Source organism: Camelus dromedarius, chromosome 7 (assembly GCF_036321535.1).
Source record: "Camelus dromedarius isolate mCamDro1 chromosome 7, mCamDro1.pat, whole genome shotgun sequence".
Lineage (NCBI taxonomy): Eukaryota > Metazoa > Chordata > Mammalia > Artiodactyla > Camelidae > Camelus > Camelus dromedarius.
In genome coordinates this window covers 74,367,197-74,390,638 of record NC_087442.1, presented here as the reverse complement: position 1 = coordinate 74,390,638, position 23,442 = coordinate 74,367,197, and the positions used below count along the sequence as shown (strand labels likewise).

Here is a 23,442-nt window from a genome sequence, read left to right as displayed (position 1 = left end):
GCACCGCACCCGGCCCAGTGCGCCGAAGGGCACTCCTCCCACCCGGCCTCTCCCGGGCTGGCTGCTCCCTTCCCTTGACCAGCACCTCCGACTTCTAATTGGGTTCTTGGCAATTAAAGCCCCTCCTGCAAACCTTCCCAAAAATACCCCCCCTCCACAAAACCTAAAAGAAGTTTAGCGTGGTTGAGGCATTGGAAGATGGGGGAAAGCATGTCAAATAGTGAGCCAGAGCGCAGGACAGGTCAGGTGGTCAAGTTCACTTTATCCCTGTTGAGCAGTTTGGACCCTGGTCCCAGAAACTGCCGCAAAGCCCAGTAGAGTTCATAGGGTAGCTGGGTTCCAGTAAATAAAGGAAAGACAGTAGCCAAGGAGGAACAGAGAATGAGGGTGGCCTGAGGGAACAGGAGCAAAACGAGGAGAGGGAAGGGCAGAGGGCTTATTACAAGGAACATGGCCCTGTTTTATCTTTAAATTAACCTAAAACACTGATACATGTGTATCTCTGTGTGGCTCATCTGCATTAGCCAAACCTCATTATTAAATGAGCTAATTCAGTTCTTTAATTGATCTCAAAGTTTTTTCTCTTGAAATACGGAAGTCGATAAATGAAAAATATTGTCCTTAAGTATTTTTAGCCTTGGGAACCGTCTGTTAAACATTAGCTTTAACAAACTATAGTTTCTGTTGTCAGTCTTACTTATTTTCACCTCTCATCTACATCTCCAAGGAAAGACAAAAAGTGAAGGAGGAAAAAAATCAATGTTGCTATCACCCCCAAGATGGACGAGATATTTTTCTGTCTCTTTAATTCTTCATACACATAGTTACCTATATAATATCAGTTTCTTCCCAACTCCTCTTCTCACCGAGAACAACATAAAATTGCTACAGTCAACCTTGGCCCTGAGGCCTAGGTTCTTTTGAATCGCTCATGCAGTGTGAGTTTTGCTCTCATGAAAAGGCCGACAGAAACGATTTCCTCCGGTTTCTACTAACAAAATACTGTACTTCACCTTTGAATACGTTTCTCACCCTGGATGAAGGACCCAGTGTCTCTGTATTTAAGAACATAACTAGTGTCTTTAGCACTTGGTATATTTTGAGGACTTCAGAAATATAACTGCTATCTTTTTTAAATATTCGTGTGTAACCTGTGTAACGTCTCCCCGTGGCTGGTCTCTCAGCCCGGCGCTTCATTGTGTGGTAGGAAAACACACCCACCACACAAAAGAATGGAAAAGCGTTTTAAAAAGCACGGCTTCAGTCTCTCACAAAATGCCACAGAGGCGTCAGTTCATAACATTTATGAAAACTAGACTACCACCCCCGTCCCTCATCTATCCGCCACAAATCTCTCGCTCACCCAGCCCAGCCGCCACAGTCATGGCTCGGCTCCTCAGAAGTTCCCTCAAGTTTTCCTCAGCCACCCTGGGCAGGCTCCTTCCTGTGCCTCCTCTCTTGCTCTTTCTCTTCTTTAAGTAACCTTTGGTCCTAGTCAGTGTGATTCAGGTCGGCTGGTCAGGCAGTTTTCGGCTCCTCCCCGCCCCTCCGCGCGCTTCACAACCCAGCTGGCCGAGATTGACTTGATTGCCAGGAACGAGGTGAGCCTGGAAGTATCCATATGTTGCCATTGGTGGGCTCTGTTTTTTAATTTCACACGTAATTTTTATATTTCAGCAAAAATATACCAACATTGTTAAGGAGATCAAAGCCAAGGATCTTGAAATCAGGATACACAGGAAGAAAAAACGTGAAATTCATAGGAGGTAAAGAATCACGTGAGGATTTACCTAGTTAGGGGGAAGTAACAGATACTTCACATGCTTCAAAAAACACTTGTATTTTCACAGACTCAGAGAGTTTGCCAAGCTGTATGACACTATTCGAAACGAGAGAAACAAATTTATTAACTTACTTCACAAAGCTCACCAGAAAGTCAATGAAATAAAAGAAAGGCATAAAATGTCATTAAATGAACTGGAAATTTTAAGAAATAGTGCAGTTACTCAAGAAAGGTAAGCGTTATAATAACTACTGTCCTTTCAAAGCTTTCTCTTCTGAGTCACTGAATGATAAAATACCCTGGGGATGATGAAATAGAAAATAACAGTCTTTTACAAAGATAGAAAAGCCCTTGCTCACACACCTTGCTTTGCAGGCTTGCACTGAAAGCGAGAAGGCAATGAAATGTTTATTAATCAGCATCCCGTGGCCGTAGACGTATAGCAGCTAATGTGCTTGTGGGCAGAGTGGTTCAGAGTGGCTTTCTCCTTTAAGAACACTGTGATAGATTGATGCGTTTTCCATCAGTTTACGTGTATAACTGTAACAAAATCAAAGAGTGGATGTTACTATAAAAGAAGCTATAGAATCATAATACTTGGGAAGAGAAGGAAGTATGTGCTTCCTAAAGGATAAAGAGGGATGGAGTAAAATGTAGAGTTAAATAAAAATCATTAAAAAAAAAAAAAAAACAAGTGGCTTTCTACACTCAAATCCCAACCCTGCCACTTACTTGCTGTGTGACCTTGGGCAAGCTGCTCTACGTCCCTGGCCTAACTTTTTTTTACCCCTAGAAATAGCTATAATTTTATAAGGACTTTTTATATTAAATGAATTAAACCATGTAAAAATAGCCCAAAGTATCTGGCAATTTTTTTTTAATTTATTATTTACCCCGTGCCAAGACCTGGTGGGCTCTTCTCCCCACATTCCTGATCCACAGTCTCTACGACCTGAACTTCCTCTGGTGGCCTTGACTGCCCAGTCTCCTTTTATAAAGATATTACAAATGAGCTTTGTGTGTGGGGTAGTGAAGGCAGGTAGGGTGGGGGTAGAGGAGGGAGGGGATTGATATAAAAAGGCAAATCAAATTTCCTAATCAGGTTCTTATCCTACATAAAAGTAAAATATCACTTACAGAGGCCACGCAACCATCCAGCATTTATTGTGATGCTACACTGAGTGAGGCATCACCTTAGGCCCCGTGGACAGTCAGATATAATCACCTGTGTCCTCAAGAGAGCAGCATCTCCTGGGGACAACAGAGCAGTAAATGAATTACCATACTCTCTTGCTTTGATAAAATGGGGCAGCAGAGACACAAAGGAAAGATGTCCTAATCGAGATTAGGGGGAATCGGAGACCTGGCAGATTACAGAAATGCCTGTATCACACGATTAATATCATTTTTACTACTACTATTATCATTTCAAGGGACATATTAAATAAAGCAAGAGCTACTTTAATACTGCTCGTGTTTCAGAAGTCTTCATTATTTTTAAAGAAACTAAAGGAAATCACAATCTTACCCGTTTCCCCATTATTTTTAAAGAAAGCTACAAAATTCTATGCTGAAACATGCCAACAATGTTACCATCAGGGAGAGCATGCAAAACGATGTGTGCAAAATTGCAGCAAAACTTCAGGAAATGAAGGAGAAGAAGGAAGCCCAGCTGAGTAAAAATGACAGACTTGCCAATATGATCACAATGATTGAAGAGGAGATGGTACAGATTCGCAAAAAATATGAAAAGGCCATTCTGCAACGAAATGAAAGGTAAAACCAGGAATCTGATGTGAGAACAAAGCACCCAGGGATCCTATTCAGAAATGTTGCCCGTTTTCCTGTCTAGACTTGACAGTGGGTAGTGAGGGGTGTTTGATACTCAGGTTTCATTAGCCTTTGCTGGAGAGGGAGTGGTATGTTTTGCCTGAAAATAAGAAATTGTCCTCATAAGAGAATCGGGCAAGAGTAGGGTTTGGGAAGTTGCTCACTTTAATATCAAAGTTCTTCCTGAGGCTACCATTCAGTTTCAGGATAGCATCAAATTATTTCTGTATAATTGTCATAAATAAGTCTTTGGATCTTGTATCCACTTTGGGGACAGATTTGGTCTTATGATATTTATAAGTCATTCACCCAGTTCATTTTCTCAGCAAGTGCATAAGACCTTCAAGAATAGCATTATTTCTCCCAGCTATAATTATATTATTAATCGATTACTACTGAACGGTTTTCCCAAGTTGCTTGTGCTCTGAGAAATCTGGCATGTGAGATCACAGAGCCCTGGAGTAATTACATCCGGTATCAGATTTTTTTGCATCAGACCTTGATTGTGTGCTGTTCCGTGTAAGTCTGTGTTCTGCGTTAAGTGCTGGGTCCTGAAAGTACAAAGAGGTGGTTAAAGCATTGCTCCTGGCTTCTGTCGTCAAGAGAATGGAGAAGCTCATGCGATGAGCCTAGCAAATGAGACAGAACACAGAGCTAAGATTAACCAAATACAACCCTGAGCACACGTTTCGAGGGAGGACAGAGAGAGAAAAAGATAGAAGCAATCAAAAATGAGCTCTGGGGTAACAGATATGTGCAGGGTGTGGGGAGAACTTCAGGGTCATGACGAACACCATTCTTTCAAAGGGCCAGCAACTGTTCCCTTTGGAAGAGAAAAAAAAAAAACTCCTCTCTTTGGCTTCTGGAACTAACCAAAGGGTTTAGGCAGTGTGTTCCCAGGCCCTGGTCTGATCTGTGGGGCTGGAATTAGAAGATTTTTACTTTGTTTCTTCCCCATAGTGTCCTCACCAAAAGGAGTCTTCCCCCTGGGGTGATTACAAAGGGCAGGATTTTGCCTGTTAATGGGGAAATGTGCATCATAAGTATTTAACTTTAAATGAGCCTAATGGCCCTGGCCATGAGATAGAACAGAATAGCTGCAGAAGCACATTCCCTGGCCCCCTGCCTGGGTACTTCTGGCCAGAACTTGGTTGGCAAGTCTGGCCCATGAAAAGTATCTGCAGAAAATCAGACTATGGGGTCACGCTGTTCATGCCTGGGGAATGACATTCCCATCCTGGGAAGAACCTCTAGGACTTGCAGAGATAATGTGGCCAGCCAACAACATGGTCAGCTGTGTCAAGACACTGAAAAACCCTCCCTTACCCATGCCCAGAAAAATTCAATATGTGGAGTTTGACTGGAAAGCCAACTGTGAATATCTGTTGTCTTCTGGAATCATGCAATGTTGATGTGTGTTTTGCACCCAAATCCAGAAGGAACCACGATGACTAGTAAACCAGTGGCTTCAGCATCCTCTTAGCTTCTGCCTCTCGTTTTGACTGTAGTGGTATTCAGGTGGTAGAGCGGGGACAAGAAGTTTGCCTTTTTTATGAAAAAATAAATATCCAAGAGAAGATGAAGCTAAATGGAGAAATTGAAAAAAACGTCTTGGAGGAAAAGATCCGCTTCCTGAAACTGAAGATTGCCGAGAAGCAAAGACAGATTCACGTGACCCAGAAACTACTGCCAGTCAAGAGGTCCCTGGATGCCGATCTGGCAGTGCTCCAGATTCAGGTGGGAGAAGCGTTCATGACATACTTCCTTGGAGCATTTGTTTTTTTTTTTTTTTTTTTCTCCTTCATTGGTTTGTAGGTCATGTAAGTGCTTACATGTAAATCAAGCCATGCTACTTCTGGTACCTACGAGAACTCTTGAGTTAAATGTCTTGTCTGAAAATGCCTTTGAGGGGGGAGGGTATAGCTCGGTGGCAGAGTGTATGCCTAGCATGCACGAGGTCCTGGGTTCAACCCCCAGTACCTCCCTTAAAATAAATAAATAAACCAAATTATCTCCCCCTCCAAAAATAAAAATAAAAATGCCTTTGAGCACTGACTGCCCCAGGGCAGAATCTGTGCTTCAGGCAACTGGGCTATAGGTTGTCTTTTTTCACTGTGAAGTACTTTCTGCCTTTCTTGGAATTTAGACCCTCTCAATTGTCAACTCTAGCTCAGCCTTGCTCAAAACTTCAGTAATCCAGGCTTTCACTCTGCAAGCACGTTTTTAATGCTTGCTGGAAAGATCTTACAGACCATCTAGCTCTCTTAATTCTGGAACTCTTGACCTCTAGAGCCAAGATTGTTGCTTGTTGTTAACTGGCAATTGCATATAATTAGACTCCTTATTAACCCTTTAGTTTCTCTATAATTTAATAACTTGGCCTCTAACATGGCCTTTTTAAAAGTGGGACAAAGCCATAAAATAGCAAATAAATACAACTATGAATATAAAATGACTTTTTACATGTAATAATTGCACTTTTTTCTTAATGAAAATAGAAGTTAAACTAAAAATTTGTGGCCTAAACTTTTTTCCATCGACTCAATGTAGCAGAACCACATCTTAACCTGTAACGTGTTTCCTAAATGTCAGGTTTACTTTCAGATTTTTTTTCTGATTATAAAATTAAGACATGCTCTGTTAATGAAGTTTTGAAAAATACAGAAATGTTAAAAAAGAAAATAAAACTCTATCCCCAAACTATAATCTCTATTAATATAAAAAGTCTGGGAAAAATCCTTCTGGTCTTTTTCTAGTTATACAAGTAAATGGTTTTCATTAGCTTATACTACAGGCAGTTTTGGGTTATGCCTTTTTTTTTTTTTTTAACTTAATCACGGGGATTCACAGGGCTTTATGGAACTGGATGATGGGTCTACTTTCCTAATTTATGCCATTTGATTGTATATATGCCGTATAGGTGATAGGATCTTTCATTTTGTAGAAATAAGCCAAGGTTTTGATTCCAGTGTGTGCTTTTTAGCCATAAGCTCTTCCAGTCACTTCTTCAGTAAGTGTAGCCCTCAGTTAGGTGGATTGGCTGGAATGTCCCCTAGGCCTTCCCCAGGTCTCCCACGGAGCCTCCCCAGCATTCCTGCAGCTCTGACTCCTGCTTCCAACGAGTGGTTCATTCGAGGGATCCACTGGTCAGCTTGTGCACATGGTGCCTGGTCCACTTCTGGCCCAGATTCAGGACTGGCTCCTCCTTCCATCTACAGCCACGTGAGACCATTCACACAAGGCCTTTGTTTGTGAACTGACTTTATTGGAGAACTGGGGCACCAGTGTGAGGGGGTACATTAAAGAAATACAAAGAATTTCAAATTAAATATCAGACAGGTACGCCTTCAGAGTTCTGCAGGCTACCCCCACCACTGGGAACAGTCCCCCGCCGGTGTATTACCCCAGGCAGCATCCTACCCTAGCTCCATTTCACCGGCTAGTCTCTCTATCTCTCACCCCCTCATCCCCCTTCCACCGCCTCACCATCCCTGATTGCCCGCCAGGCACCCCACACTTGTCTCACTCTATTTTACAGAAGAATTCACCTCTCTCCAGGTCTTTCCCGAAACACACTTTCAGGGCCATCTTTGTCCATGCTAAACCATCAGGATGCCCAACAGAACCAGAGGACTTTAAATTCAGTATGAACCACAACAGAAAAATTCACTCTGTATTATGGAAGCATTTTACTTGTGTTAATTGCAAATTAGTACTTCTATTCAATAGATTAAATTAGTTCTTCCTAAAAAATGTACATCTATACACTTGGCATTTCATTATGTAAAACCAGTTATGTATGAAATATGAATTCATTCCACCTAAGAGGAAACTGCTATGCATCAGTGATCGTACATCCTGCCTGGTGGGAGCCTTTACATTCTGACTGCATGTGACTCAACACAGGGACTGTCGTCAGTTACCTGTTCTACCAGTGTTAGTTCTAAGCTTGAGAACAGTTGAATAGAAAGTTTCCTATTATTCTTCAAACTGCACCCATTTATTTAATTGTCTACTCCGCACTAATCACGTGGGCCCTTTGAAGGACATGATGTGAAATGTCAAGTGTTGGACAAGCCATGTTTGTGCCCTGTCATGCAGCCGGATCCCTGTCATATCCTGTTATTTGTTATAGCTGCAGTGTTGTGTGTGTGTGTGTTTTCCCCAAGCTTCCCCTTTTTGTATCATTTTCAGGATTCTCTTAAGGTTTGCATTTTTTCAGTGGCTTGAAACAGTTTCTAATCGTCCAGCAGGCTAATCCAAGGATTATCATGAGTCATATTTTCCTGCAATATTTTACTTGTAATAATAGCTCCTTTTTAGGGATCTTGGAAGTCACATGAACTCTTTTCAGACACAATAACACTATGTTATACAGAAAAAGGAAACAGTTTTTCCTCTAAGGCCCATGGGAAAATGAGATCAATCAATGCACCACTTTGATAAGAAGCACCATATTTTTGCTTCTTAATTTCCTAGTTAACAAAAGGAGACATTAAATGTTAATAATAAATACAATACACGCTCAATGACACATACATGGATATTTTAACTCCATATTAAGGACAATTAAGTGTGGAGAGAAAGAAAGAAAATAATTACTCTTGTCACCACTTGAAATTCTTTTTATTGGGAGGAGGACCATACATTTTAAAAGTTTAAATCCTCCCTGTATCCCTCTTGGACACACTGTAAAGTACTTTAAATATATTATTTCATTTAAAGGGTCAACCCTATGAGATTGGGACCTATTTTCCCATTTGATAGTTGGGGAAACTAAGGTTTAGAGAAGATAAATGATTTGCCTGAGATTATACAGATTTTCAGTAGAAAAGCTGAAAATGATGACTCTCGGTTTTCAGTGTGTTCTGCATCTCTCCCTATAAAACAACTGAGTGTGGCTGCCACTTTTACTTGGGAGTTTCTGTATTTCTTCATCCACCTCCAAAGTTTCATTGCATTAGCAAATACAGTTGATATATAAACCATTACATTGGGTGTTTAGCAAAAAAGGTACAAACAGTTCAGGCTATTCCTCACAGACTGTACACTGTGTTGAACTAGTAATTAAGAACTTTATTGTTCTTTGGGAAGCCACTAAAACTACTGCAGCAAAGGATGTTAAACTGGAGTCTAGTACATCGTGTACCTTGTATGTTGTCTACCTTGGCCCGTGTAACAGTGTGCAGTGAAGAGGTCACATCTGTACAGTCAGAGCTCTGCAACCACACAGCATCCCATGAGCACAACACAAACTGGGAAGTAATCAAAGGACTGGGTGTAAAATCAGCTTTTTCTTTGATGACCCAGAAGTCATTGCCTTGCCTCGCAGGGTCAGTTACAGGCATCTTCCTCACGGTACCATGAGTGAGCAGAATCATTGCTTAACCACAAGTCCCAGCTGATGGGGTCTTAAGAATTCCCTTCCACCTTTGCCTGGAAAGACCCTAAAGGCCCTGTGCTACGTGACTTTAAGATTTCCTGAGCAAAGTTAATGTTTTTTTCTTGTTTAATAGTTTTCACAGTGTACAGACAGAATAAAAGACCTGGAGAAACAGTTTATAAATCCTGAGGGTAAGAACAGAACGCGCTTCCTTCCAGGAAAGGATATGACCGAAGAAGAAATGATCAAAAAAATGGATGCGGTAAACGTCCTTTCTTAAAATAGCACCTATCCGCCCCTTGTTGACCAGTGTCACAGGCATCTGTGGTACTGTTTCAAGTTACGCAGATTTAGCCTCATTATGCTAGTCACTACTACAGTCCTTTCATTGTAATCTAGTCACAAAGCCTAAGCTTGACGGTAGAGCCTTGTCAAAAGGAACCACACCTGAGTGGTTTTAAGATACTCGCTGTTGTCGCACAGCCCACAGGAGAAGTGTGGGCATCTTGAACGGACTAATTCGTCTTCCCGATGGGAGCATATTGGAGGAACGGCAGCGGAAGATACATGGAGCTGAGAGAGCCGTTCCCTCCCAAGGGGAGGAGGACTGTCCCAGCTCTCTGGGGGGGTTGGGGCAGGGGAAGTCTTGACAGTCCAGCTCTAGAGACTTTCTAGACTTATCTTGGCAACTATGAAAGCAAGGTGTCTTTATGAAGGGGGAAAAATAGTGCTCTAATTAGGAAGATTTTGACTTGCATGACTTTTTTTTTATCCTATTGAAATTGTTTCCAACCATAGCTGGAACTACAGTTGGCCAAGAAGGAGGAGAAGCTGCTGGAGAAGGATTTCATCTATGAACAGGTTTCCCGGCTCACGGACAGGCTCTGCAGCAAAACTCAGGCCTGCAAGCAGGACACACTGCTCTTAGCCAAGAAGGTCCGTCCACGTCCCTGCCTCCTCCTTTCTACCCTTCCCCCTCTGTCACCTTCCATTTTCCACAGATGGCTTCATCTATTGAGAGAAGCCCTGGAGAGATTAGGTTTTATGACTAGGGAAATACAAAGAAGTAAAATTAAAAATGTAAAAATGACTCTTAGAGAATTGTCCACAATAAGTTTTAGTCTTGTTCTCCAAATGAATTCACTTTGTAGCGGGAAAACCTAAGCTTTTCAGTGACGGTATACACGTTTCATTCAACAGGGTACCTGCTCAAATACAACGGTTATTATCTTCATGTTTCATGTGCCACGTTAAATCCTTTCTAGTTCCTTGTGAAGGGGGCCTCCCTTATCCAGGGGTCAGCAAGGGAACTGCCCTAATCCCGAAGTCAGCCGGAACCCAGCCATGAAGGGGACCATTAAAGAGAGCAGTCACACAACACCTAGCCTATTACACCCTGGGGTGGAGCCACCACTAGCCCCACTAGTGAGGAAAGGCTAGTCATGTGGAGCTTCTCATTTCATAAGCTTCAAATACTGGGACTACTGATCCTAACAGTCAGGCTGAGACTTCTAGAAGTGTAGGAGCAGCCAGCAGGAGGGAGGCTGGTGATTCAGACACAGCAGGACCTCACCCCATAGGGCGTCAGAGGGTCGGCTGCCCGCCGGGCCTCCCTCTGTGACAGCACAGGAACTTTAGTCATCAGCAACAGTTACTGGAGCTGCTGTGCAAAAGGGAGAGGGACACACTGTCCACAGCATCCCGTGGGGGAGACAGTTAAGAAGACACCATATATAATGGTGACACCCACACCCCCAACTGTGGGCTCCTGATGACAGTGACTGCTCCTCATTCTTAATTTTCCCAATGCCTCATGTTGGGAAACTCTAGAAAAACATTTATTGGGTAAGTCTTGTTTTTAGAAACAGTTCTGGCACACTGAATAAATAGGAAATTATTGTAAATCTCAAGCCTTCTTGGCCATTCGTGTTTGGCGTTTACCTCCTGCTCTGACCACTTCCACTAACAGACTGATCGCTCCAGCAGCACTTGTGCAATACACAGCCTTACCTCATAAAATAAGAAATGCTAAGACTTTTTTAGACTCATGAACTAGGCCTGAATTAGCAAGTCCAAAGTTCTTTAAATGTTGCCTGCCTTCCTTTTGCAAAATGAATTTCCCTTTCTTTAGAGGAAGTCAGTTTGTGCTGGCTTACCCAAGCTGATGGCAGAGTCTCTCCAGAAGTCAACCCTAACGCCAGAGAAACGCAAGTGGTGGCCGCAGAGACCATTCTCACAGTGGGGACGGTTCCAGCATAACGGAGTCCTGTCCTTGTGATTTATCTCCCCTTTCCTTTGCCCACCTTCCTTGCTCTCTACCTGGCTCCCCCTCTGCCAACCCATTCCATTTAAAATAATCTTCTCATAGTAGGCAGAGCTTAGGTAGAAAGACATTCAGATCCCAGATCTGTGATTTACCAACACTAGCAAACGACCACAAAATGATACAGAAATGATCTTAAGCCTGAGTTTCCTGATCTGTGAAATGGGTGTGATATCAGCTAAAGGGGTTGCCAGCATTACAAAGTCGACCACAGTGGCCCGGCCCCTTGCAGGTGCTCCACAGGGTTGCACATCTCAAGTCTCTCATCTTTCCAAGCGAGCTTATGGCTCCTCTTACAAGTTTCCCAAATGAACAGAATATGGGAACTCTCAGCAAAGACTTAGAGAACCCAGAATAATACCATCTGTTTTTTTGATTTATGGAGGAGAAGGGAGGTTGGCTAGTTATACACACACTCACGTGTACAATGGCTGATTAATTAATAAAATTTAAAATAGAGATAATGATTGATTCATCATTGAAGCTTTGAATGGCAGTCATTTCTACTCAAAATATGCTTCCTGAAAGTTAGTGTCGTATAGACGAGTCATTAAAAATTTCTATTCCCTATTCCCTTAAAGAGACAAAGTTTGCACGGAATAACCAGTCATTACATTTTCAGACAGGTGAACAATGTTCTGTAAGCGATGTTTCTGTAAGCAAATGTACAGACCAGCAAATGCTCTATTAAGCAAAGAACATATTCTAAGGTCAGGTGTAGTTTTTGGAAGCTCATATTTGTGTCTCAATTTACCTTGGTTCAAAGGACTGAACAGTTAAAAGAGACTAAGAATTTATTCCTTCCTTTATTCAACAAATACTCAGTTTAAACTTTGCCTCTATGTTCTAAGCACTGGGAACATGATGAATAAAACATATAGTCCTTGTCCCTAAAGAGTATGTGTTTGTGGGATGACAGGTTATAACCAAATAACTAAGTACATATATACTATAAAGTCAGTAGTGAAAGGATATGAAGACAAAACAAGGCTAGGTAATAGGACAGTGGGTGCTGGCGGCTGGGAGGAGGCACCACTCACAGCCCCACCAGGGTGACAGCCACACTGAAAGGCCGTGCTGTGGGCCAGAGGCTTACAGGAACCACTAGTTCCAATTTTACTTCTTTTCTGTCTTTTAAAATCAATTTTTCCACTTAGTCTTACCTTTTAATTCTTTGATAATATATAGCTGATAAGAAAAGATAAGCACACACATTCGCACATACAACTAGAAACATTTCATTTCAAATTACTGGTCAGATTTATCCAGCTCAGCTCATGCTTGCTTATGAACTCATAAAGGTGCACCCCAGGAATTATGGTCAATAATATGAACACACTGAGGTGTGATAGTTTCCATCAAAAATCATTACAGATGCTGATTATCTTATTTAAGCAACGAATAATGAATATAATTCTGTCCTACCGGATTTTTCCCCCTCGGTAAGTGATAAACCAGTAACATGGCAAAATTAGGCTAGAACTTAAGACATCAAAAACACCCTTTCCCCTGTCCTTCACTGTCTCTTGAAAACAGAGACACTAAACCATTCCCCTCAATACATCCAGCAGCCCTCCATCTTCTTCAGGTCTCCGTGGAATGTACACACAGGCTAAGCCCTGAGCTTTTTAATTCTAGATGACTGGCTACCAGAAAAAGATCAAAGATGCCACTGAAAAAATGATGGCTCTTGTTGCTGAGCTGTCCATGAGGCAAGCTATGGCCATTGAACTCCAAAAGGAAGTCAAGGAGAAAGAAGACTTCATCCTTAACTGCAACTCCAGGATGGAAAAGGGTCTGCCGCTCAATAAAGAGATTGAGAGAGAATGGCTGAAAGTACTTCGGGATGAAGAAATGTACGCCCTGGCCATCGCTGAAAAGTCGCGGGTAAGCTATGGCCCCTATATCGCATTCATAAAGTGTGCAAAGAAGGGCTGTTTTCAGGGGTGTCGGTCCTCCCAAAACACAGAATAATTTCCATTCTACCACACACATAGTCCCAACAGTCACTAGAAAGAAGTTTTGCTTTCTTAAGATATTATGTAGGCAAGTCTAAGTACACTAGTTTCCAAGTGTCATTAATATTCCCTGGAAAACACCTGGCAGGCACCGAGTCCCACCTGACAATCTTACATCTGGGCTGAGGTTGTGAACACCAGGGCCTCCGACTGGTGTGACAGTGACCAGGCTGGCACTGTTTTATCCACAGGTCTCTAATCTCTGTCTTTGCAGCCCTACTCAGACCAGACCTCATTCTCCCAGGTCCATCTGCTGTGGCCAGCACAGCACATTACAGTTGTCACAGCCTCCTGCAGACTCTGCACCTGGTGCAGAAGCTGTGCTTAGGCTTCAGTGCCACCCTTCTCCCACCACTGGCCTAAGTCTATCCCTGGCTCCATCCTGTCACTGACTCTACCTACACGCTGGGGGCCCAGTTCTTATTCCTACTCCCATGACTTTTCAATAGTCTTAGAATAGAATTAGGCAGCTCTTTCTAAGGAGACTGCATGGAGAAGACATCCCCCAAAGGATCCCTGTGCACCCCCTGACCCAAGAACAAGGTGCATTCTAAACACAAACTAGGAATTCCTGAACACAGAGTCTGATTTGTAATTCCCACACTGTCTGGAACTGTATTTTTGAGGGGATTCAGATTTTACCTGTGGTGTCCCAGCTGTCATTCACCTGTCTCCATTTTTCGAGTTCTTTTTAAGCTATAAAAGACTCCTCCATCTTCCAGCAGCACAGGCAGACTCCTGAGGCTCAGAGCAAGCTGCTGACCGCTTCTCTCCTCTGGTTCTGCTTTACTCCTTATCCCTTCCTTTGCACCATTCACTCACCAATGACCAACCAAAGGAAATAGATTGTCCTGCCTTTGTCAAAAACATGGTAATAATTAGTGCTTGATGAAAGATGCTGAGTTTGGAATACGGTGAATTTAGGCCCCACCAACCAGTTTACGATAAACCCTAAACCCCAGGAACAGAGTGATGCTTGAGCAACACTGGTCATTCCAATGAGATGCACGGTGCGCGCACGGGCGTGCTTGTTTGCCGGCTCCACCCTCATGCCCTCCTGTCCCTCTGGAGAGTGTTGGCAGCACAGCCTAAGGCTGCTCAGACACAGCTGTGTCTGTTGGGCCCTGAGAACAGAGTGACTTTACCAGAGTTTTCAAAATCTGAAAAGGATAAATCATTCTTTGCAGGAGCTCTTGGAAGCAGAAAATCGCCAGCTGCCCAACGGTGTTTACACAACTGCAGAGCCGCGTCCAACTGCCTACATCCCAGAGGCAGAGGCCACTCTTCCTCTGCCGAAACCGTATGGCGCTTTGGCTCCTTTTAAGCCCAGTGAACCTGGGGCCAACATGAGGCACATAAGGAAACCCGTTATAAAACCAATTGAAATCTGAATATGGGAACCAATCCAGATTCCTCAAGGAGACACTTCAAGCAGGCTTCTTCGTATGCACAGCTGGAAGATGTCAGCAAAATAGCCCTAAATTACAGACAAACTCGATATCCACAGTTACCCAACAGAGAACAACATGCTTCCTTCTTTCATATTCATCAATTTCTTTCTTTTTCATTCTATCTATCGATGACCTTTCAGAAATACATAGTAAGACTGAGTGCTCAAAAAATGCAATAAAAATAAATACCTTTTCAACAAAGTACAGAAATCAGCAGAGTGGTCTTTGTTTTTTAAAGCAAAAAAAAAAAAAAAGCAAATCCTGTTTAACATATTCATTTTGAAGAGAAAAAAGTGATTGAAAAGAAAAATATCCAAGTAACACAGGGGCATAACTCACTTTGTTAAATAAAGTTACATTAGAAGTTGATGCCAGGAAATCTGAATTGAGTAAATAGCAGTAGGGAAGCTTTTTTTAAGTAATGTTATGGTGATTCTTTTTATCAATAATCCTTTTGTGCAAAAATAATTATGCCCTAATTCGTCTTTCTTATAAATCTAGATTTTTCACAATATTATATGCAAATTAACGTGTGATTAAGTTTCGATACCAGATTTTTCAAACCTTCAATGAAAATACTTAAAACTGCATGTGAACGAGTTGAAAATAAGACTAGTTCCACTTATTTCATCACTCTATTTTTACTGCATTTCACCCAAGTATATTTTCCTAATCTTACTTATTTTCTCCTAGGAAAATACACAAGTAGATTTGAAACCTGTGGTTTTACATTCATTAATATGCTCAAACTATTGTTATTTCATATTGTTATGTTACGAATTTTATTTCACAACTCTGGCAGTGAGAAATATCACATTCTTTAATTTTGCTAAATCAAACAAAATCTGTTCCAAGCCCCCATCATGATAGACTGGAGGGAAATTAAACCTCATTCTCAGTCTGCAAGTCCTGAATCTAACCTGATGGCTTTGCGAAGTCATTAAAAAGCAGTTCCTTGGGCGTGCCCGTGACAGGTACCACTGTATAAACTGTGTGGTCAATGCAAGGAAACGTGGCACGCTTACACACAGTTCCCTTGTTGTAAGAATCAGTAATCACATTAGGGATTCGAAAAGTAAACACGTAGGAAGTTTAGCAATATGAGAAGGAAAAATAATTTTTAAAAATCACAAAGGGATGGGTGCTTAAATATTACAATGTGCGCTCATGGTCCAGAGGGCAAGGGTGCCACTGTGTGCTGGAATGACCAGGGATCACAGTCAGTGCAACTTTTAATCTGGCCTTAAGCATAAATGAGATTTTAAGAGTGCAGAGGGGATTCCAGGTAGGGAAAAGAGCCTAAGCAAGGACTGGAGGTGAGAAGACAGCAGCTGTGTGCAAGGCCCGGCGAGTCAGCCTGGTTGCAACAGGCTGCTCGTACTGGAGAATTGTATTTCAACACCAGGACTTGGGAGATCTTGAATGTAAAGGAGTTTGGATTGTATCCTGTAATAAATGGCAAGTTACTGAAGAGTTATGAGCCAAGAGGTGACAGGATCAAACGAGTGTTTATCTCAGATATGCATCAGATGAATTAGACTTCAGAAAGCAACTGAAACAACCCAGGTGTGAAAAGCAAAGCATAGGGAATGAAAAACAATGACCTTATCAAGAGGAAAAACCAGTGCTGCACTGCTGTTGTGGCTTCAAGATTTTGAGCCTCAGTGACCATGAAATACTTGCCCCAAAAGGGAAATTCTTTAGAATAAGACAATTTTTAGAATACAATGATGGTTTTAGAAAAGTTAAATTATTATACTGCTAGTGGTATTTATAATCATTAGAATTTCACAAGTTCACTAAGGGAAACAGTATGAAGAGAGAAAAGCAAAGGGTTATGGGCTGACCTCAGGCAGCAACTGTATTTATGGTCAGAACAAAGTCACTGTAGAAGAGAGAAGTGAAAAAGGAAATGTGGGAGAACTCACTAGGTGTCATGGGGGACTTTGGGGAACATGCTCATGGACTCCTGAATCTTGGCTGGAATAAAAAGGCTACCTTCAAAGAATAAAGGAGTCAAGCTGAAACTATCAGCTTTTTTTTTTTTTTAATGACAGGACATTACCAAATCAAACTTTTATAATATAAAAATAACTTTACAATATTAAATAGAGTTCCATCTGAACCATCACAAAGGCAACTCCTACTCTATGTATGTGCAAAGTGTTGTATGTCACAAATCTTTCTATTCTGGAACTAGCAGGCTTGACTTAGTCCAAATTCAGTTTTTTAAAAAGTTTCCTCCTTCCGAATAGAGTTTTTAAGCAACATTTAATTTTTCTGCTTGTCATATGTTATTTTCAATGACACATCTAGTTTTTGTTTGTCTAAGCACTGTTCCTACATTTTTAAAGAATATTTAATTTCAGAGTACAATAGAAACTAGCTTTTGGCCTCTAAAGCCACGAGGAAGATAAGCCACTAAGAAGAGGATCATTTATGCCACTGGTTGGCCCCTTGGACAGGCTGTCATTTCTCTATACTTGACCGCTTACCTGCTGGTCGAAAAAGGATGAAGCATAATCCAGCTCCGAGTGAGCAAGTACCAAACTGAAAATCAGAGACTCAAAAATGCATTCTGATTTCGATTACCAGTTTATGATAGTGCTAAAGAATTCTCAACAGGAGTAGAGCTAATGAGCAACATTAAAATACTGGAAGCTCATAGAATTTCATTTTCTCTTTTATGAGCCTAAAAGCATTGTGGTGTGTTTCAGAGCCGCTTCCTCTACAAATTTTGCATCGACGTTGTCATGTCCTTCAAAAGCATACAGAGCTGAAAAGAAAGGGAGAGGGAAGAGTTATGATGAAGCCACAGAACATTTATAACATTGTGCCCACACCTCATTGAGTTCATAATTATTTCATATTTTAGTAAAACACATTGTTCTGAAAATGTGTTGTTAAAATGTACTCAACCTGAGCACCGCGAAAGGCCATTCACACCAACCAAATGGGTTTTTAACCTCAATCCTTTTAGAACTTGAAAGGTGTTTTATTCCTTTGGTAATTTACTCTGGGTAGTAAAATTGTGTATTGCTAATTAAAACCAATTGCAATAAGATCCTACTTATCAGTAAGGGATATTTTGGCAAGAAAAGGGTACACAGAAGTGAGCAGGAGCTGATGGGAGTGAGGGGAAAAACAGGAAAACCCTGAAAGCAGAGGACTGACTGACCTGGATTGGAGGACTCGACATCTGTCAGTATTTCAATGAAGTAGTTCAGAGGCAGAAACTCTAAACTGAAAGATGACTTGTCCATCACAGAACTCCGAGGCTAAAAGAGAAAAACCACTCTGGTATCAGTTGATTCTCCAAAACAAGCACAGACTTAAAGTGATGAGAACGACCATTGCTGCCCATATGGGTAAGTTGAAATGGGTGGTGAAGAGACTCCAAAAAACGTTTGGTGGGGCTGTGCTCCACACGGACTCACCTGTTTGCTATAGTCTTGAAGCAGTCGCTTTACATGGTTCCGGGAAATAATGTTAGAACTCATAGGATGATCCCAAAGTCGACAGATCTTCTGACCAATACGCTGTTTTAGCAAATTGAAAAATATTTAGAGGAGGGTTTTTAGGGCAGTGAAAATACTCTGTATGATACTACAATGAGGTATCTCCTTATACATTTGTCCAAACTCACAGAATGAACAACACCAAGACTGAGCCCTAATGTGAACTAAGGACTTCGGGTGATTGTGATGTGTCGGTGTAGGTTCATCCACTGTAACAAATGGACCACTCTGGTGGGGGTTGTTAATAATGGGGGAGACTCTGCATGTGTGGGGGGCAAGGGGGGTTGTGTGAGAAATCTCTGTACGTTCCACTAAAAAATTAAGTCAATAATAACAAGATGGAAAAATACAGAGAGGAGAATATAGCTCACACAGCATTAATTTATCTCATATCTGCTCATAATTTTAAAAGATTTATTCCAAAGCAGGTAGTTAGTCTAGAGGACAGTCTCTGTATGGTTAATGGCCCTTGGAGAAAGGCCATTATTTCCTATGAGGTATGCTTCTGAATTTTGCATAAATGTTCCTTTAAATGCAACTTTCCCTGAGGAAAGTATTTTATGCATTGATGTTGCCAAACTCTTTCTGAAACGCAGTTCATCTGCTACCTTCAGAACTGGGTATCTGTATGCCAACCCTAATGATATGTTGATAGGAAGCTAAAGCTTGTTGGCATGTACTCTGCCAGCATCTTGCCCAGAAAATTTTAATTCCCTAAGAGTATAAGGCAAAAAAAAATCAAATTTAGAGATGAAAGTAAATGTTCAGAGACATTCCCCAGAGAGAGCTAGCCATGGAAAATATGCTTTGTTTTCTATTCTTGCCTTTGTTTCACTAAGCCTATGAGGGCGAGAGGGTGTTACAAAGCACGACGATTAGGTCCAGAAAGGCAACAGACATCCCTTTGTGGAAGGATCATGCCAGAGATACAAGCGCTCGAGGTATGTAAAAAGCACAGAGCCGGCCCCGGCTCTCAGGGCCAGGAGGTCTGCAGAATCAGAGGCTCTGAAGACCTTGCCATCAAATCTCTTAATTTCACAGCATTTCTGACTCAGAGATCTAATATCCCTCACAAAACAAGGAGTGCCCTTTCCCTCGTGTTTCTCATTTTTCCTTCAGCTGGGGAATGTTTTCCTGCCGTGGTGGAAACAACAGTGGGAGGAAATGCAGTTCCAGAACCTTCTGACCTGACCTGTGTTTAAATTTCTTATCAGTTTAAACGCTAAAAGCACATGTTTCCCCTCTGCCTCCCCTCAGACTCACAGATGTAAATATTAGAGCGGTTTCCTAAGAGGAGAAAGCGGCTAAACGTTCTAGGCGGGCTGTGCCAAGGCAGCACAGGCCAGAGCGCGAGCCCGCGCTGGGCCCGCGGGAGCAGCCGCAGCAGATGGACAGGGTTTCTTGGAAACGGCTGAAGAGTGAACCGATTCAGCTGACTTTAGCCCAAAGCCAGTAAATGCTCTTCTTGCAAGAGGAAAGTGAAGGAGGTAAGGGCCAAGGCTTAGAGAGTAAAATGCACTTCAGGATTACCGGAGGAAGCCGCACGATGATGCTGAATTTTAGTTTTTCGTTTTTCTCTGTATTGTCCAGGTCTACAAGAAAGTTAGAAACTGGTAACATTTTCAAATAAGCTTTCCAAATAAAGCAAAACAAACAGGAAAAAAAAATCCCAGAACTCTTCATTCTGACACCTGAGCAAGCTCTTACTTCAGTGGTTCATTCTGATAACACATGTCCCAACCTTGGATTTCAAGCCAAGCCTAACAATGCTGCGAAAATATGAGTTTATTTCTCTCTGAATAAAGAAAAACAAAGGATTTCTTGATGAAGTTGCTTCTGTATACCGTGGAACATGATTCCGTATTAGGCTTCCAGTCATAAAGCAATTTTACTTTGTGTTAAAACAGTTAAAACAGAAGGCATCTTGAGGAATGGCAAATAATTCAATATATATTAACAAAATTCATCTATAAAATATACCACAAGTGAATAATTTAGCTGAGAGTCATTACGCTACAGACCTTATTTAAAGTTCAAGTCTCACTTTGAGAGGACAGAGTTAATCAGCTGAAAGGAAGCCATTTCATGACATTTTCTTGAGAAATAAGCCTTCAGTCTCCTCTCCTCAAGTGCCCTCATGTACAGAAAAGGAATCTAATAGCTGTGTGTGGACTGGGAAGCCCTCGGGGGCCTCCTGCAGGGCTAAAGCACTTTGGCCCAAAAGATGGTTACAGGAAATGAACTGGTCTCAGCAATTACCAGCTGTGTAGTTGTGGAGCCCACTGCAAAATGCAAATGAGGAGCCCCTGTTCAGATGTTAAGAATATTAAGATTCAATGCAGAGCATTAAACTGTGTGTGGGGCCCTTCTGAGGGCAGCAGGGACCAGGGTGGCCACACAGCTCGCACACCCACAAAGGCAGCCCTGGCGGTGCTCGGACTGGAACAAGCCCTCTGGAAAACTCTGAGCCCCTTACCTTTCATGAGCCTCGTGACAGCTGTTTCCGTGAGAAGCAACACTCCGTTGTCAATGTAATGCAGCAGGTTATGCAAAGGGAGGCAGTGGACACCAAGGATGGTGTGCAGAGTGTGAAAACCTAGGACGAGAGACCCAGGAGGGTAAACATGGTCAGAGACCAGGGGGAATGGATCTCGCCATGGCGATAAAGTACTCAGCTCAGTGCCTGGTGCCTAGAGTCCAATAAATGCTCCTTGAAGACAAAGTCTAAGGTCCCTTCTTTGTATTATCACAACTAAGGACTCTGCTGGGTATGTAGTCAGTTCCCAATAAGCATGTATTCTCTCCACCTTGTAAGCCTTCCTGGGCAAAAAGAGTGCAAGGCCTGCTGGATGAAAAATGGTTTAATAGGTTTGTAATTCTACGGTTAAATGGCAAAATAGACAAATTAACAGAAGAGCTTCAAACTCTAAATGCCCATGCTGATGGATGGGGACCATTTTGCTGAAGGAGAAAAGATTTGAACCAGAAGGGGACAGTTTATATGACTAAGCTCTGGGTATGCCCTAGAGAAAGGCTTTTGGAGCCTCCTTGGACTAAATCACAGAAAAGAAGAACTAAAATGATATGGTCTGATAGCAAATCCCTAGGAGTTCGGTAGAAAGGTCCTCTCTCAAACTGAAGTCTCATGGACATGGCTACCCAAACTCTCACAGAGCAGGGCTCTAACAACACTCAACACTAAGCGGTGAAAGCCATATCTGTGGGAGAGAAAAACATATCAGGAGAGACTCAAAAGAGCCCCCTTAAATACTATTCAGCCATAAAAAAAAGAATGAGACCAAAACATTGTGCTGTGCACCAGAAATTGACACAACATTGTAAGCTGACTATACTTCAATAAAAAAATTAAAAACAAAAGTCTGATACATTAAAATAAGAATGAAATAATACCATTTGCAGTAACATGAATTCATATTAAGTGAATTAAGTCAGACAGAGAAAGACAAATATCATATGATATCATTTATATGTAGAATCCAAAAAAAAAGATACAAATTTTATTTACAAACCAGAAACAGACTCACAGACATAGAAAACAATGTCACCAAAGGGGAAAGAGGGGAAGGGATTAAACTGGGAGTTTGGAATTAACAGATAAGCACTATTCTATACAAAACAGATAAACAAGGACCTACTATGTAGCACAGGGAACTATATTCAATTTCTTGTAATAAGCTACAATGGAAAATAATCTGAAAATATATGTGTATGTATATGTATAACTGAATCACTTTGCTGTACACCTGAAGCTAACACTGGAAATCAACTACACTTCAATAAAAAAATAAAATAAAATAAAATATAAAAAGAATAACCCCCTTAGAAAAGATGGCATGGGGGAGGAGCTCTGAAGGACAAATGCCATTCCTGAGAGTGGAAGTGACATAAGAGGACATACAGACTGGAGACAGCACAAAAAGCCAGGTCCAGCCCAAGGAGACAGAGGCTGGAATCGCGCTGTGCTGCTTCCTAGCTGAACGTGACGAAGCCTTTCTGAGCCTCTGTTTCTTTGTCCGTAACGTGGAATCCCCGGTACCTTTCCCGCAGGGCTGCTCTGAGAGCCAGAGCTAGGTCTCTGGGGAGCCTCGCACATGGTACAGCACCGATGACCAGCACCGATGACCAGCGGGTGCTGAGGCCTCTAGTCCACGCCCCGACCCACCTGGTCCTCGTACAACACCAGGAGGCGGGAACCACCTAATGCCCAGTTTATAAATGGGGAACCCGAGGTTTGCAGGAGCTAAGAAATCTGCCCAGGATCATATAAATAGAAAGTAGCAGAGCTGAAACCTGGACGCAGGCTGTGGGATTTTAGCCTCGGCTTTTAGCCATAACATCATCCAGCCTCGATAACTGGTGTTAATGGGACAATATGAAGAGAGGCCCAAAGGTGAGACCGTACGGGGCACGTTCGGGAAAGATCAAATGATCCAGCTGAGTTGGAACAGGCATGCAAAAGGAACGGGGGGAGGTAAGGTTGGAAAGGTTAATTTATTCAACAAACCCCTTCTGCCCACCAGGCAAGGGGCTGGGTGGACCACAATGAGAAAACCCTTTTCACGAGTGCCTCTCCCATCCACCTTCCAGTCTGATGGGGAGACTGATGATCAAATAATCACAAAATAAATATACATTTTAAAAATATGACTGAGAGAGGTGATTAGATAGGCTTACTGACCCTGACTGGCTTCCAACAAGTGGAAGTGAGTGCCAGGCTAATGAAAGGCAGGACATTTCTCGTATCCCACAACTGGCTCCTTAATTCCAAGGACACAGTCCTGCCACAGGACGATCTATGTCCCACAGCTGCTTCCATTAACTCCAAGGACACATCCCAGTATCTCTTTATTTGTTCCCGCCGAAGTTTCTGTTTTCAGGACTGAGCTTCGAGGGAAGAGCTTGAAACAGGAAGTAATTAGCCCCACCACCAGAATGAGGATAATGACGCCAGAGCCTTCCAATAAAAGACCCTGCAGCTCGATCAGAAACTGGAGCTGTCTCCAGTGGCTATCAGGCTGAATGCTCCCCACTGGATTGTTTTCTCTTCTCTCTCTGAGTGATAAAAGCAGTTCTTTTGTCACTTTGTCCCTCTGCCTCTATTGAGAACCCTCTCTC

General features: G+C 42.2%; 2 protein-coding genes across 9 annotated transcripts in view; one reads left to right on the top strand and one right to left on the bottom strand.

Annotated features, from left to right (window-relative positions):
- Positions 1-14,985, top strand: part of CCDC146 (coiled-coil domain containing 146) — a 104,789-nt gene extending 89,804 nt beyond the window's left edge. For both annotated transcript variants that reach the window (XM_064487653.1, XM_010984797.3), the window contains 8 exons: positions 1,678-1,766; positions 1,851-2,015; positions 3,335-3,559; positions 5,122-5,350; positions 9,130-9,258; positions 9,795-9,932; positions 12,958-13,206; positions 14,525-14,985. In XM_064487653.1, the coding sequence (XP_064343723.1) occupies positions 1,678-1,766; positions 1,851-2,015; positions 3,335-3,559; positions 5,122-5,350; positions 9,130-9,258; positions 9,795-9,932; positions 12,958-13,206; positions 14,525-14,728 (1,428 nt within the window). In that variant the 3' untranslated portion in view covers positions 14,729-14,985. The remainder of the gene's footprint in view (positions 1-1,677; positions 1,767-1,850; positions 2,016-3,334; positions 3,560-5,121; positions 5,351-9,129; positions 9,259-9,794; positions 9,933-12,957; positions 13,207-14,524) is intronic.
- A 2,379-nt stretch (positions 14,986-17,364) lies between these two features.
- Positions 17,365-23,442, bottom strand: part of GSAP (gamma-secretase activating protein) — a 113,468-nt gene continuing 107,390 nt past the window's right edge. For all 7 annotated transcript variants that reach the window (XM_064487656.1, XM_031454721.2, XM_031454723.2 and 4 more), the window contains 5 exons: positions 20,783-20,902; positions 19,837-19,898; positions 18,226-18,327; positions 17,967-18,066; positions 17,365-17,564 (listed from right to left, as the gene is read on the bottom strand). In XM_064487656.1, coding sequence (XP_064343726.1) covers positions 17,473-17,564; positions 17,967-18,066; positions 18,226-18,327; positions 19,837-19,898; positions 20,783-20,902 — 476 coding nt within the window. In that variant the 3' untranslated portion in view covers positions 17,365-17,472. The remainder of the gene's footprint in view (positions 17,565-17,966; positions 18,067-18,225; positions 18,328-19,836; positions 19,899-20,782; positions 20,903-23,442) is intronic.